Source organism: Rhea pennata, chromosome 1 (genome assembly GCF_028389875.1).
Source record: "Rhea pennata isolate bPtePen1 chromosome 1, bPtePen1.pri, whole genome shotgun sequence".
NCBI classification, from domain to species: domain Eukaryota; kingdom Metazoa; phylum Chordata; class Aves; order Rheiformes; family Rheidae; genus Rhea; species Rhea pennata.
This window is the reverse complement of record NC_084663.1, coordinates 213,489,464-213,505,754: the sequence shown is the minus strand read 5'-3', so window position 1 is coordinate 213,505,754 and position 16,291 is coordinate 213,489,464. Positions and strand designations below refer to the sequence as shown.

The 16,291-nt window shown below is 38.1% G+C and overlaps 1 protein-coding gene across 11 annotated transcripts in view; it reads left to right on the top strand.

Annotated features, from left to right (window-relative positions):
• The window catches only part of EMSY (EMSY transcriptional repressor, BRCA2 interacting), a 40,284-nt gene extending 24,496 nt beyond the window's left edge, over window positions 1-15,788 (top strand). For 4 of the 11 annotated variants that reach the window (XM_062567432.1, XM_062567431.1, XM_062567426.1 and 1 more), the window contains 11 exons: window positions 1,503-1,676; window positions 3,563-3,699; window positions 5,420-5,593; window positions 6,532-6,730; window positions 7,853-8,017; window positions 8,260-8,418; window positions 9,065-9,124; window positions 10,182-10,336; window positions 11,692-12,255; window positions 13,109-13,621; window positions 15,180-15,788. In XM_062567432.1, coding sequence (XP_062423416.1) covers window positions 1,503-1,676; window positions 3,563-3,699; window positions 5,420-5,593; window positions 6,532-6,730; window positions 7,853-8,017; window positions 8,260-8,418; window positions 9,065-9,124; window positions 10,182-10,336; window positions 11,692-12,255; window positions 13,109-13,621; window positions 15,180-15,374 — 2,495 coding nt within the window. In that variant the 3' untranslated portion in view covers window positions 15,375-15,788. Of the gene's footprint in view, window positions 1-1,502; window positions 1,677-3,562; window positions 3,700-5,419; window positions 5,594-6,531; window positions 6,731-7,852; window positions 8,018-8,259; window positions 8,419-9,064; window positions 9,125-10,181; window positions 10,337-11,691; window positions 12,256-12,543; window positions 13,622-15,179 lie in introns of those variants that run through there. The other 7 variants (XM_062567434.1, XM_062567430.1, XM_062567427.1 and 4 more) reach the window with 6 other exon arrangements.
• Window positions 15,789-16,291: the final 503 nt, after the last annotated feature.

Genomic DNA, 16,291 nt, shown 5'->3' with positions numbered 1-16,291 from the left:
AAAACATGGTTTATTAGGGTAAAAAAAGCACTTGTCTCTCTTGTAAAACAGTGAACACAACAGCACATTCACAATCATGTTAATAATCATTCTGGATTAGGATTTCTGCCACTGAGTGATATTTTATTCCTCTTGTGGTCTCTTGAGTTGAATGCACAAAAGTATGATCATTCCTTCCCCAATGAGTTTTTTTTTAAAGGAAGTTTTTTGCAACTTACAGTGATACTTTGCACTTCTGTAGCACTTTATATCAGATAAGTTAAATTAATGTAAGTCTTTATGTACCTCAAGTAGGTAGGTCAGCATTATTCCTATTTTACATATGTGGAACTTAAAAGGCAGGTGACTTGCTCATAGTCTTGCATTAAATTTATAAAAAGGCCAGTAAATTGAATTTTAAGCTCCCAGTGGTTTTCTGAGGATCTAATTGTATTTGTGCTTCCTTCTTGTATAGAATTAGGAATGATACAGACTGTTCAGTTTTTAATTTGTGCAAGGAAGATTTGCAAGGCAGATTAAGCTGAATTTCTTGAAAACTAGGCTAAATTTGCTTGCTGAATTTTTAGCAAGAGTTAGGAATATTAGTGTAAACTAATGGTTAATGTTGACTCTTCTTAACTTTAGCTCTTGAAATACTTCTCACAAATATTCCTAAGTGTATTAAAAAATAAATTCTAACAGTTTTGCAGTTCATTTAATTGGTAAAACCTAAATTGCTTTCTCTTGGATTTGAACATGTAGCTTCTCTGTTAAAACAAGCTATTTTGCTCTGTAATCTTTAGTAATTAAAGTCTGTAGTGCATTATCAGAATCAGTATAATCAGAATGGAATCATAATGTTAGTGTAGCTATTGACTATTGTTATTATTTTGAGCAAGTTTCTTCTGGGAATTCAGTCCTACTTCCATTCTGAGGAAGAGTAGCTAGGAAAAGGAGCATTTATAGTATGTCAGGAGGCTTACTTCTAAATGCTAAATCTGTAAGATTGCATTTTCACTTGAAATTATATTTTTCTCTTAGAGTGCTATTTAGGCCAGTAAATTTTGGTGTTCTAAATGATTTGTCCCATGGGAAAAGTGAGATTACAGGTCTCTTTCAAGAGAGGAAGGGTTCAATTCTGGTAGTGTCATCAGACGATTAACTCTTGTGCCTCTAATAAAGTAAGTGGCAAACATATGGGTCTAACTCCTCATCTATAGGTCTAACACTTGTTTGAAAAGTAAGACCCTTAGCACAAAGACACAAATTAAAACGTGGTGGTCTTGGAACATTTTGATACAGTGCTTCACAAAAGTTTACTGTTAAATTAAAATTGGCATGTACTTGAATATTGCTCTGCACATTTAAAAACTAACTAGAAGATTGTAAAGGGTGGTAATAAATTGCAGTGTGGGGTCTCTCTGAATGAAGTATAATGCTTTCCTTTTAAATTAACCTTTTCCACAAAAACTGATAGCGTAGCATATTCTAACAGCAAATTTTCTTGTCTTTCTCCAAAACAGGAACTCAAGCAACATACACGCGGCCAACGGTTAGCCCTTCTCTAGGGGCTCGGATGGCTGGAACTCCAGGGGCTGCTACTTACGTGAAAACCACAAGTGGTAGCATCATTACAGTAGTACCAAAATCACTGGCTACGCTGGGAGGCAAAATTATCAGCAGTAATATTGTTTCTGGTAGGCATATGAGTACTTTGATATTAAGGCTCATTTCAAAAGCAAGCTTAGATTCCCTGTAGTTGTTCAGATCTATTCTATGTAGTACATACTTAAATATTTATTAGATCCTTTATGAGAGAACAAATAAATTCAGAAGAAAAACAGCTGAGGATGAAGAAGAAAATAATGGGCAAAAGGTGTGGAAGGAGAATGTTGTCGTGGATTACAGCAGTTCCAAGGTTTAAGAAGGAAGCACTTAATGGGAGGGAAGCTGAGAAAAAAAAGAGAAATCTGGAGGACAGTACAGGAACTACTGTATTGTCCTATGCTTGAGAACAGGAAGGTCATACAGCTATATTGTAGGTCAGTCTAAAGCAGTCTGGAATCTTGATACTGACCTTTTCTCTTCCACCCCTCACTGAAAAAAACAGATGCATGTTTTGAGTCCAACTGTGTAGTCTCCTTCTCATCCCATTCTTCTTTTATTGATTTCAGTCTGTCTTTCGCTTATCTCGTGCTCTAACTTGTGGCTTTCCTCCCAGCCTTACGCAGATTCCTGCTGCTTATCTTTACATTAGTCTTCTGACCAGCCTTGATGTTTTCTGTGGGTACAGCCTCTAAACGTAGGATCTCTTTAACACCAGGACCAAGCACACTCACAGCTGTTTTACTTTCTTAGTGTCAGTTTGGGGCTTAAACAGTGGTAATGGAGACAAGGTCTGCTACGCTGCCTAGGTAGGTGCAGATACACATCGGGATATACTGGGGCTATTCTTCCTATCTTGTAAGATCCTTAAATTACTTAGGGCTCCCATCGTTGGTGCTTAGCAGAGATCCAACATGGCACCAGTCAGTTCAGTTCACCAAAAGGTGCTATAGAGTCTCATAGAAGGGCTGTTTAGTTAGTCCACACTGGAGTGTAGTCTGGTAGAGGTACCTGAATTTTTCAGATCTTAATTTCTACAAAAACTCATCTTATCTAGGGGCTAAAGCAGTTGCTTCTTTGTGAAGGAGTCATTTTTTTCAGTCTGGTGAATGTATAAAGAATTCTTGAAGGTTTTTAGATATAGGGTGTGTTTATAGACAAGTACAAATACCACTATTCTCCAGAGCACCATTTTATGCAGTGGAACTCTTAGCTGGTCTTACAAGGATTTTACTGCTTGTCCTGAGATAACACAGGTTGGAAGGGGTGTCTCTATGGTTTATTTGTTTGCTTGTTTCTGCTAAGAGAGGCGCCTGCTAGACATTTATTTGCATCTTAAGTCGTTCATAAGAACATAAAGGTCTCATCTCAGAATGTCTTCCCATTTCTAGAATTAGTATAGTTATTAATCTAAAATATGTGCAGCTATCACTGGTGGATTGAAGACAAGGAATGGAATTCTTGGTTTGTAGCTCTGCTGACTGAATGATACTTTCTTCAGGGAGAAAGTAGAAGATGTGGTAGAAAGCTGTCTGAGGTGTTACTGAAATAGTAGCCTGATAACACTCGTGACTTGGATGTCAATGTACATACAATTTGTGTAGACTGTGGAGAGCTGTCTAGAATTACTTGTCACTGTAGGTGAGCAAAAACCTGCTACAGGGGATAGAACTAACTAAATGTTCGGAGAAGAAGAGAAATGGCCAATACAACTGTTTTCTTTCTTTCTTTTTTTTTTTTTTTTTTTTAATTTAAAAAAAGAAAGAAAGCTTTTTAATTCAACTTTCAAAAAGCATGTAATTTTTTTATGTCTAGTTAGGTGAGATGTATTCCCACTCCAATTGCTGTTGTTTTAAAAGCTTAGCTTTAATCTGTGCTGACAGATTTCAGTACAGTGATTCCTATGTATCTCACCGATGTCTAAAGTGGAAGGACCTTTTATAAACTGCATATTACTTCTTTTCCCACTAATATTTAGGAACTACAACCAAAATCACTACAATTCCAATGACATCCAAACCCAATGTGATTGTTGTGCAAAAGACTACTGGAAAAGGAACTACAATTCAAGGGCTTCCAGGCAAAAATGTTGTCACGACATTGTTAAATGCTGGGGTAAGTAAGGGTTTCAAGACTAAGTTAAAAGCCAAGTGACAGGATGTGTGGTGGCTGCTGCATTCTTTCTGCTTCAATCCCTATTAAAAGCAAGCTGTCCATGAGCTACTTAACAGATATAGCATGCCCTAATGTCAGGGATGTTTGAAAAGCAAGTACGTTCTGCAGGAAATGCAAGGTCCTTAAAATGCGCAGAGAATTTTCCTGAAGTCAAATGGAAATAGAAAGGTTCGATTTTGTGTTTCCCTGGTTAATGACTTTGTAATCCTGAAGGGATTAAGTAGAATAAAATGACTCAAATCTTAATGCTGTTAGTGTTCTAATGAGAACCATGGTCCTGCATTATAAACTTGCATCTCCAGCTGTGTGTTCTTGATGGTAAAGGGCAGAAGTAAATGGTATCTTCAGAGTAAGAGTACTACCTTTTATTTTATGTAGAGCATAGTGCTGTAATGTCCTGTTCCTGAGTATTGTATAGTGCTGAATTATTTTTGGATAACTTGATGTGCAGTAAGAACAAAATCAAGTTCCCTACTTCAGCTGAGGTCACCTTCAAGTGCTAACTTACCAAAATGCTGAACCTGTTGTACATTCCTAGGTAAAACTGAGATTTATGAGATAATGCCTTAACGATGTAATCTTTAAAATCTATTTGTATAGCAGAGCTGAACAGGGAAGTGAGTTGTGTTTTTCCCTCTTTTAGGACTTTTTTTTTTTTTTTTTTTTTTTTTAAGAAGATTTCAGACTTTTTCTATTTTAAGTTAGAGCAAATACCTAAAGTTATTTTCACAGAAGTGGGAATCTCATGATGCTACAAAGTAGAAAACATAAAAATGGAATGACATTTCTGAAACAAGTATAGTTCTTGGAATTTCTAGCTACTTGATAGGAATTAGTAGGAATAGGGTTAGAGCGTGGTGCTGCTAATGCCAAGGTCGTGGGTTCAGTCCTCGTAAGGGCTGTGCTGAGGGTTGGACTAGATGATCTCCAGAGGTCCCTTCGAACCTTACCATTCTATGATTCTATGATACTAGCAGCTAATGTTCCTCATCTGCTTTATTACTGTGCAGCACTAAAAAAAGCTTGCTCAATTTTGTCACTGTTCTTAAGCTATCAATAGTCTAGTCATATGTCAGAAGTATTTCAAAATCAGATGTTTTCCATGAAACGGTTGTGAATCTGCAATTTTTTCAATAAATTAACTTTTATTTTTTTAAAAAGTGCCTAAACTTAATTTTTTGGTAATGATGGTAATACAAAGATCTGTATTTAAATAATTTCTTGACCTCAATTCAGATTTTATAAAACATCTTGCCAAAGTTAGTGTTAATAGAAATTAAAGGTTTTGAAAAACATTTACAAAGGATTTGAGGGAAGTTCCAATTTACCTGAGTTCTTTGAAGCTACTTCAAAAACTCGTCAGTGTGGTATACGTTTTGAGCTGCTTTTAAATTTTGAACAAAAAAACCCAAAGTAATTGAAAAGGAATTTTTGGTAGCTTTTCTTTTCAGAGCAGGATGAATTTTTTTATTCTTGGTTTTTGAGCATTCTTCATCTTAAATACATCCAGTTCTAATAGCAACAAGTTGATTTCATGGTATGCATTCACATGTAACTGTGTATATATATATATATATATATATATATATATATTTTTTGAGAAGTGGGTCTCTCTGAAGTATTTCACTCAGTTAACTTGTAAATTTTGGCTTCTCTGCAGGGGGAGAAAACTATTCAGGCAGTACCAGCAGGAGCAAAACCTGCTATCATCACTGCCACAAGACCCATCACAAAAATGATTGTTACACAGCCAAAAGGAATAGGGTCCACGGTCCAGCCAGCCACCAAAATCATCCCAACTAAAATTGTTTATGGTCAGCAGGGGAAAACGCAGGTACAGTGAGGTCCCATTTCTGTCTTGAAGTGTACCCCTAAATTTTAATGGGAAGTAAACCATTTTTCACTGTGGTACCGCATCTGTTTTAGGGATTAATGTCCATAGTATATGTCTTTGGGGAATGAGACTTAGGATCTTAATCTGGTGGCCATGATTTGATTTGATTGAACACAGTATTTGCATTGTTAGCTGTTTCTCTATGTCTAGAGAAAGCCAAAAGGAAATACTAGGCCTTTTACATAGTTGAAACTTAAACTGTCTGGACATGGTTCTAGATGTCTGTTTAAGTCCTAAATCATGAGAAATAAAAATGCAGAGTCTTCTGCTCTGGGGACATATGTCATCCTTTAAAATTGAGAATTTTATTAAAGTTGATTTATGTACTGTTCAGTGGATATTCAGGTTGTGCCTGCAGCCTTGTGTGGTTGGTGGGACTGTACACAGAGAATCTGGCTTAGTTCAGAGCACTCTTCCCAACTTTCTCTGCGCTTCTTGTATAAAAAGAGCTAAACCTTTATCAGTAGATTTTTTTTTTTAATTTATTACTCTTTTTGTTTTTTTGTCTTGATTGTTCAAGACTGGGTTTATGATGGGCCTGAGAAGACAGGTGCCTGTTCTATCAGTGCAGTGCATGTTCCAGGCTGCTTGGGTAGCTTTCTCTTGTCAGCCCTATAGCTATATCCAGCCTTCGAGAACAACTGTTTAGTGCTGCACGTTGCTGAAATGAGAAGTATATTCTTGTGCACTGCCATTTATTAGGGCTTTGTAGTTTAATAGTCAGAGCTGCTGAATTTATAGGTAGATTTCTTTAGTAAAATACCAATATAATGTAGTTCTTGTACACTGAACTATTTTAGTGACACACTGTTCGGAGATTGCTCAGTTCTGTTTTCTTGAGTGCTCGTATTGTACACAGAATCTGTCTTTCTAATTAGGTTCTTATAAAACCAAAGCCGGTGACATTTCAAGCAACAGTTGTGAGTGAGCAAACCAGGCAGTTGGTTACTGAAACGCTACAGCAGGCATCCAGGGTGGCAGAGACAGGTAACTCTTCCCTCCCAGAAGTGAAAGAAGAACCACAAAGCTACACTGATAGCAGCTCATCTTCTACAGAGTCCTCCCAGAGCTCCCAAGGTATGTGTTAGTGTTGCATAAAATGATTGCACTGTGTGCTAGCTAGTTTTGTATAATGTACTGCATCTTTTTTATTTTTTTTTTAAGCAACCTTACTCAACCTGTTAGCAGTGTCATTGTCCACTTCCCTGATTTTATTTATTTATTTTAACTAGACAGTATTCTTTACCTTCTTATGTAAAAAGTGGAGACAATGTTTTCTTGCTGGCACTTGCCAGCTCCTTTTTGTAGGAGAGTCCTTCAGACATGGGCGGAGTTGCAGTCTGTTTGGCAGCATGTGCTTTGCCACACACTTTCTGGAGTGTGTTGAATCATCTTTCTGTTGCGTGACTGAAAACTGCCTCAGTCATGTGACTGATGTGGATTTTGGTCCTTTTATGGGAACATGCATGTGTATCAGGAGATGTAGCAGATTTGCACCCCTCATGGAACTGCTGCCATGGCTTTGTGCTGTGATAAGGGATGCAAGTCTGCTTGTGTGGTAGAGGTGGATCAGTGCATACATAGCGCTCAGTCTCTGGTCAGGAGTGGCCCTGGGGCCTATCGCTGTATTAGACAAAAGCAAATGTCTGCCTATTAAACACTCTCAACTTTAAGTGCCTTCTCTTTCAGTCACCTTTGCTATATGATTCTGTAACTATTAGTATGTACCATTATTTTAAGTTAATTGAAAAAAGTTTTGAAGATTCAGCAAACCTAACAGAACAATTTTAGTTGCCTTTAAATTCAGAATAGTTGCTATAATATTTTGGTTAGCTGAGCTGCTAAAACCTTCTGAAAAAGGTTCTATCCAAGGCAGGTTCAACATACAAAGTATCCTGCTGAACTTCAGTTGTTCAAACTAAAACTTTTATAAGCAGCTATGAAATAAAATCTTTTTATTGGAAGCTATTGATAGCATTAGCTGGGCTTTGCTTCAAGGGTCACTTTTAATTAAAACTAAAGTACTTCAGAATGAAAGCATGCATCCATGTCAGTATTCAGATATCTAATGGACATGGCCCTGAGTAACCTGATTGAATTTTGAACTCTGTTCCTGCTTTGTGCGAGCATTTTGGGTTGGCTGTCTCTACTCCACTGGTTCTGTGATGATTTGATGTGCCCTTACTCTTTTGCACACAGATTCTCAGCCTGTAGTCCATGTGATTGCTTCAAGAAGTCAGGATTGGTCAGAACATGAAATTGCTGTGGACACAAGCCCTACAATAATTTACCAGGATGTATCCAGTGAGTCTCAGTCAGCTACTTCGACAATAAAAGCCTTGTTGGAACTTCAGCAGACAACAGGTGTGAAAATGCATGTGTGTTAGGTGGTTTAGGATCACTTCAGAGCAGTCGGCTACTGCTTGCTTAAACAACAATTTGTAATTGAAAAGCATCTACCTCGAATCAATTTGATTTCTGTACTTTATCTCGTAGAAGTTTGTTTGAAGCCATTGTATAATAATGTTCACTACCTATTTAATTAAGATCTTGAATTTGTATTGGAAATTTATATTACTAAATCCAGTACTTGTTGACTTTTAAAGCAGTGAAGGAGAAGTTAGAATCAAAGCCAAGACAGCCTACCATTGACCTGAGCCAAATGGCTGTCCCAATCCAGATGACCCAAGAAAAGAGGCATTCTCCAGAAAGTCCTTCAATTGCTGTGGTAGAGTCAGAATTAGTTGCTGAATATATCACAACTGGTAAGTGACTAAGATATTTGGGGATGATGGGTTTGCGGTTAAAATCTGAGGACTTCCTTTTGGGGTTTTCTTATGGATGCGTTTGGTTCATGTGTTTCACCATAATCTTCTATAGTGGAAATGGGTAGGGTTTTTTTTCTAGACCTCTGCATCTGCTTTTCTGGGAAACACTGGAGAATGTTTCTAACTGAAACAAAGGGTTGTTGGTTCAAGATGTACTAGTCATCTTGAGGTGATCTACAAGACTTTCTATAGAGAAATGCAGTGTTCTGTGGCTTGAGTAGCAGCAGTCTGTTACAGCATAATACTGGTTATTTTGCACCTTCATTTTTCCCATTTCCCTTCTCCTTTCTCCAGATTAAGTGAATACTGCCAGGGAATGCCGGTAATTGAGTGCTTCTTCTTGTTTTCATGTCAGCTTCTCAGGATTAATCAGTAATCCAAGTAGCTTTATTTTCTACTAGCAAGTTCATTAGTAAAGTAGCAAGCAAGCTATAGCCTGCTGTGAAATCTCATGCATGTGCCTCAAGCAAAGGATTAGGCACACTTTAATCTAAATGGAAGTTCGGATTCAGCATGAACTTCCTAGTGAGATGAAAGGAGCAGTTCACACATCTCAGTATTGCTGTTTTTTGTCTGTCTGCAGACTCAGGAAGACAACACTGTATTGGTTCACATTCGGAAGAATATCTACACAACCATATAGGTTAGAAACTTTATTTTTAAATTAAGTTTTAAATCGTATAGGAACTGGGGATATTCATGATGGATTTGACACAGCATGCAGGCCAGTATCAATATAATCCAACTCCTTTCTTGGAAGGAGAAAGTAACATTTTCATATTAAATCAAAATTGGCCTTTTTTAACTGTCAGTAAGATCCCTATTAACTTTAAACTTTCAGTTACGTGATAACTGAATATAAACTTTCCTCTACTACTTCTTCCTCAGTCAGTCAGGATTTTGTGACGTTTTAGAAGTTAGTTAAATATTTAAATACTACATGAACTGGCGTAAGGTAATTTGGATTCTTGTCTTGTCAGTGACTCCTTGGCTTATAAGTGACTGCAATATAGAATGGTTTGGGTTTTTTTCCTCCCTTGAAGATTATTTCTCTGCCAATCCACTGAATGTGTTAATTACAGAGCCATAACCATAGCTTCAAAACTTGTATTGGATTTTCTCTAAAAAGTGACTTAGACCAATGACAAGGTCTCTGATCAACCTTCCTTTCTTCCTTAATTCCTTCCTTAATAATTTTCTAATTATCTTAAAATTTGCAAAGTCTTGCAAATTTAAGCTATACTCTGAAGATTATTTCTGTAGTTCAGCAGTAGATATTCAGTGGGCAAAGCTTGCTGTTCTTAATTGCAGTCAATTGTGCAGGTGCTTTTAGCAAAGTAAAGATTACAGAATAACTTATGCCCTACAATGTTGTGTGATGTATGAAGAACCCAGATGAAAACTGAATATAGATTCTCTTTGCAAAGTTAGCGTGTTGGGAGAGGAAGACCAGGGGAGACTCAGGCCAAGCACGATTACTTAGAATCAGAAACCAAAAAACCCTCTGAGATGCTATTTTAAGATGTGTCTCAAAATAAATCTACGCTTTAAGGTTGAAGCTAGCATGCAGCAAAAGACTTGTTTCATATTTAGAGCATTATTTCACTCATCCGCTTTCAGCTGAAGGCTAAATGCAAAGCAGATAGTTGAATTTACTGTGGTTAGTTTTGGGGAAGCGCCACTCACCTCTTTCCTTTCAGTCAGTCATCGGTCACAGCCTCACCAGCAGACATCTCAGCCCCAGAGGACTCTGCTGCAACATGTGGCTCAGTCGCAGACAGCAACGCAGACTTCTGTTGTGGTGAAATCCATCCCTGCTTCTTCCACAGGCGCAATTACCCATATCATGCAGCAGGTTGTACCCTTTCTTTTCTAAATGGTCTATGCAGCAGTAGGTTATGTGAATTACATAGGACCACAGCTTGATTTGAATGAATATATCATGTTGCTACCAGTGGAACTGCTAAGTGTGAGGACAAATTAGTAGTTTCATCTTAATGTTGCCTGTTTTGGTGGGGAGAATTGTGGGACACAGGAGAAGCTGTTATAATGGGATTACTTTAAACAAATATCTCTTTAAGTAAGAGATATTTGCAGTTGCTCTGGCAAAGATATTGCTATCTGGATTAGTTTTTCCCGTATGTCATCTCTTCAGCAGAACCAATTTCTGTATATGGTATTACAGAAGGGCTGGCCTCTTCAGGTCATGATGACTGTAGTATAGGGGAAGAGGGCTGAAGCAGAACACAAACTGTGTATCAGAGAACATACATTGTCCTTTTGGTTTGAGGGCTTTAGTTTGTGAAAAGGCAAACTTCTCTGCTCACTGAATGAAAAAGTCAGATTACATTTAGACATGTGGTGAGGACTTCAGAGGCCAAACCACTAAAGCAAATCCTGTATCTTGTGGTGAAGCCTTGTTGAAGTCACATTCATTCCTTTGTTCAAGAACTGGTGTTTTTGTCTCTGTGGTATGGTAGATTACCCCAGGTGAATGCACACTACTCAGCTCTGCATTGCTGTAATATCCAGGAACTGCAACTGGACCAAGACAGTGCAGGTCATAAACCTACCTTAGAGAGCATATTGTGATTGGTATTTGAGTGGGTTCCTTCATTCTGTTGACACCACTTATTAATAGGTTTATACTATGACATACAAAGCATAGTAACATAGATCTCTTGCTCCCTCAACTCCCTCAAAAACTCAGTGCTGTGCCATATGCAAGAAGAATTTCAGTATGATTTTGAGGAAAAAGAGAAGAGAAAATCTGGTTGAAATAGGATGGTTTCTAGGTATGTGGGGAGCTGTAGGAGGAATGCAGAAGATAACAAGACTCAAGAGGCAGAATCACAGTTCACCCAGCTGATAATCCCTATCACTTTGTATCAAACTGTTTTGGACCTTGGTCTGAGAAGTGCAAGGGCTACATAATCACCACTGAGAATTAGTTATGCAGTTAATAATTTCACATAGAGACATGCCACATTTTAACAAGGAAAAAATAGCTATAGTTGCTTAGGTATGGTGAATTCGCTGTGGAAGGGTGTTGTGTTTTTGTTGGTGGTGGTTTTTAATGTATGAGTTGGGAGCCTATAATGGTAAAATAAATTAAGAAGTCCAACTGGAGGAATAAAAACTTTTTAGATTGTACATTCTTATAGTTTAGACTTCTATCTACTAACTCATCTGTAACTTCTTCTTATTAAGGCCTTAAGCAGTCACACTGCATTTACCAAACACAGTGAACAACTTGGAACTGAGGAAGGAGAAGTGGAAGAGATGGACACCTTAGATCCTCAGACTGGCCTGTTTTACAGATCTGCCCTGACACAGTCACAGGCACAGAAACAGCAAAAACTGAGTCAACCACAGCTGGAACAGACTCAACTGCAAGTGAAAACTCTGCAGTGTTTCCAGACTAAACAGAAGCAGACAATCCACCTGCAGGCTGACCAAATCCAGCACAAACTCCCACAAATGCCCCAGCTTTCTATAAGGCATCAAAAGCTAACCCCCCTGCAGCAAGAGCAAGCACAGACCAAACCAGATGCACAGCACCCCCCACACCACATGATGGCCAAAGAAAGGCAACTCCCTACCTTAGTGGCACAGCCACAGCAAACTGTAGTACAGGTGCTTGCAGTAAAAACCACGCAGCAGCTGCCCAAACTGCAACAGGCACCAACGGCACAAAAAATCTACGTGCAACCCCAACCCCCCCAGGGTCAAATGCAGCTACCTGCCTCTTCAGAGAAACAGCCAGCAAGCCAGGTAACGGAATATTGATAGCATGCAAAATAAACGTCGCTGTTCAAGGAAAAAAAAAATCAAAACACCAACCCTGTCGCTGTAGCAGTGTTTTGTCCTGGCAAGAGAGAACTCCTCATTCCGCTGGTATTAATACCCCATCAGAAGGTTGACACTAGGAAAGAGAAGCACATGTTATAGGGGAAAGATCTGTAGAGCTCACAAACATGTTTTGTTGGACAGTTTTTATGAATTTCTGCCACCATTGGTGCATGGAATTTGTCCCTAATTATTTTCTTTTCTTTTTTTTAGATATGACACATTATTAATTTCCGTTCCCGTAGCACTTTTTATTTCTGTGGAAATAAAGATGAATACACTGCAGTCTCCTAAGGCTCTCCATTGTACGTCTTCCTTTGTAGTTTACATTGCCCTGAAGTTAAATGACTTTTATATACAGGAGTAATTTGATTTTCCTTGGGAGGGGAAAACTTAAGAGTAACAAAATGTGGAAGAAAGAAAAAATGTATTTTAATTACAGAAAAGCATAAAGCATAAACTTTTCTGGCCCTTTCAGGCATATGTATGCAAACAAGAGGCTTAACAAACATTACATGGGGATGTAAATCCCAAAGGAAAACGAGGCTGCTGTCGTATTATACTGCTACAATCCTTGTCTAGCAGCTCAAAAAGCTGCCTTTCCCCAGGCTTCAATTAACTGTTACCATATCATTGCTAATTCCTTTGTTAAAACACTGAGTTTCAACTGTCTTCCTAATAGCAAGTATGTTGTTTGTGCCATACTGTCCTTGGAAATATTGATTAGATTTCAATAAAAATTTAGCTGTAACATGCACAACAAAAATTTGATTTTCAGGTGCAGCCTCCAATTATAACGCAAGGATCCACTGTTACAAAGATAACTTTTGAGGGGCATCAGCCTCCTTCTGTTTCAAAGGTAGCAGGTGGCAATTCTGTGCCCAAACTGGCATTGCCGGTTACAAGCCTATTTCCCACGCAGGCATCCGTGAAGACAGCAGTAGCAGACATTTTGAGAATGTCTATGATGGAAGCTCAGATTGATACAAACGTAGAGCATACGATAGTGGATCCCCAAAGCAAGGCCATGTCCACTAGTAAACTCGCTAGCGAAGCAGAGTCGTCACCTTGTACCCAGGTGCCGAGGGTGACTGCAGTAGGGATGACGGCAACTTCCATCCCCCAGCAACAGAAATCTAATGAATCCAGTACAAGTCCTCCTGCTGTTGGTCCTACTTTAACAGAGAGGAAACTCGATGCACAAGGAATGCCTACAACAAACCAGTTTATACACATTCAGAATATATCACAAAAGAAAGCTGAAGAGAGCTCATCAGAAATTGTTATCCAGGTAAGAGAAGACCAGAGCAAATAAGGCAAAGGTTGAACAGAGCAAACTTGCTTTGTCTGTTATGATAGCAACTGAACAATGTTCAAGTATTTTTTTTCATTTTCTCTTCATTTTTTTGTTCTTTATCTTCTCTTGTACTTGCAATGGATGACTACTCCGAAGTGCCTAGCGTTTGCTCAGTTGGGCTCGAGTTTCTCTAGCACTGTATCATTCACTGTGTTCTCAGTGTTTTTCCTTGGTTTTCCTATTAAGGAAGCAAACCAAACTCATCTAACTTCACAAACTACTATTATTTGTAATGCTTTAAAATGTGACCTTCACTGCTTACTATGGAACTATGATCTAGAATTTTTTTTATCATACCTAATAATGTTATCTCAATTATCTAGGGTATACAAGTGAAGTAGAAGAGTTTTGCTAACTAAGAGTGTTCAGAAAATGAGGTCCGGATTCAGAAAGTGTTTTGCCTTCACATATAAACAGTCTTGCCACTGTTGAGATAAAATGACTGTATGGCTCTTTAATTTAATTGCTTTGAATCGTTGCCTAACTGATGATGATATTTTCATTGATTTTTGTTGTTTTTGCTGTCTTGAATGTGATGTTTTATGATGTAATATGTGGTCAGAATTTCAACTGGTGAAATATTTAAATCATCTGAGGACTCATAGCGATGTTACATGAATTTTCCTAGACAAGCTGGCAGTATATATGTTCACACAAATTACAGTGTGGACTGGAATGGTTTTATTGTGTATCGTGATTGTGTTACTGTGAAAAGACTTTTGGTAGAAAAAGTACTTGTATACAGAGTTTTCAGATTTTTCATGTTTACTTTGTAAAAGTCTCCATTGTAGCTAACTTTACTTTTATAGAAATCATCATTTTGTACTCATTTTTAGTCCTCACTTCCCTAAATAGACAAAGGTAGATTTCTCTTTTACTTTAAACCTGTGTATTTTGGAAATCTGAATTTGTGATCATTGTGGCATGCCATAAGCTGTTTCAAGACTCAAATACTGCCCAGAATTTTGGTTGTATGAAGATGCAAATTTAGTTTCTAGAACCTGTGGAAATAGAAGCAGGAATAGATCTGTGTTGTTTTCTCAGCCTTTGTGCTACTCCAGCACTGAATAGAGCCAAAGCTTGCATTGTGCTGTATACAAAAAATAAAATAAAATAATACAGCAAACCCATATGCTGGAGTATCTAGTCTGAAAAGGATAAAAGAAAGATAGGGCTGAAGAAAGTATTACCCGACTTAATGTTTGGGAAAGAATGAGTTGTGGGTATCGGTGGTTATGCAGGAAGTCTGCTACAGACCTTCAGTGAGGATCTGAGTCAAAAATCTGTCCTTTAACAACAAAATTATTTTAATAATAATACTGTGAAAGGGTATTTTGAAGCTTTTGCTGATGTAACATTAAACAAGCCATAATTAGGGGGAAACTGCTCTTGGAAACCAAGTGCCCCTTTTCAACGTGTACCTGCGCTTGTGCACGTCTTTGCCTGCGAAAACCATGCATGTTAAAACTTGATTTTTTTTTCTCTCTTTCAGACTATCCCTCAATATTCCATCCCTTGTCACTCCAGCTCCAACGTGGTAGTGGAACCCAGCGGGCTCCTGGAGCTCAACAACTTTACCAGTCAGCGCCTCGACGACGAGGAGACGGCAATGGAACAAGACGTGGACAGTAGCACTGAGGACGGCACTGAGCCCAGCCCCTCTCAGAGTTCTGCTGAACAATCCTAAGGAATTGGGACACCGGAGTGCACTTTAAAATATCTTGGGATCTGAGTAATCCAAGATGCCCTTGTATTGTGATGTCTTAGAGCACTTTGCTTATTAGAGTTGTTCGCTGGACCCTTGAAGCATCAGTGTGTTTTAACAAGACAGTATTGCAAAAGCTGCATTAAAAAAAAAAAGGTTTCCAAAAAAAGATGTAGTTACCGAGATACAGTAAACCTGTGACAGTGGAATGTGCTCCTGTTAAAAAAACCAATCTGCAGCAAATTCTACAGCTCGTGCTACGAAGCCCTTGCCCAGATACTGAAACAGCGTTCAGTGAAAAGGGATCTTTACATTGCTGTGTCTTTTTGTTAGCTATTGAGCAAAACACCATCAAAAAAGAGAATGTTTAATAAATATTTGTATTTTTAAATAGCATGTGAGAGAAAAAGCGTCTCTGACAGTGCTGGAAAGGCTGCAGGAATTTTGGAATTGGTCAGCTTTCTTGCACTTGTGCTCACTTAGAGTTAAGATTTTTAAGAAGCCTAAAAATATAGTTTATTTTTTTAAAATCCTTGTTGGTGAGTATTTGGAAATAAGCAAAATGACTAACTAGTAGCAATGTGGATTTGCTAGTGGACTTTTTGTTTTCATGCTTTACAAGAAGTAGGGTAATGGTGTTACGAAGCATTTCTTTGTGCCATAAGCACATGAAATGCTCATCTACTCTAGCTAATCTTTGATTATTTATTTAAATATAAAGTTTAAAGTGAGGTCAAGTTGTTTAAAAAGTTCCTGTTAAACAGGCAGGTGTGTTAATTCTAATACAAATGGGATATGGTGGATGTATTTTAGTATAAATGAATTTTTCAAAATTGGGGGAAAAATGGTTCAGCATCTTAAGCTGAACTTCTGCATTTGGAAGTGAGCTCTGGCTTTTA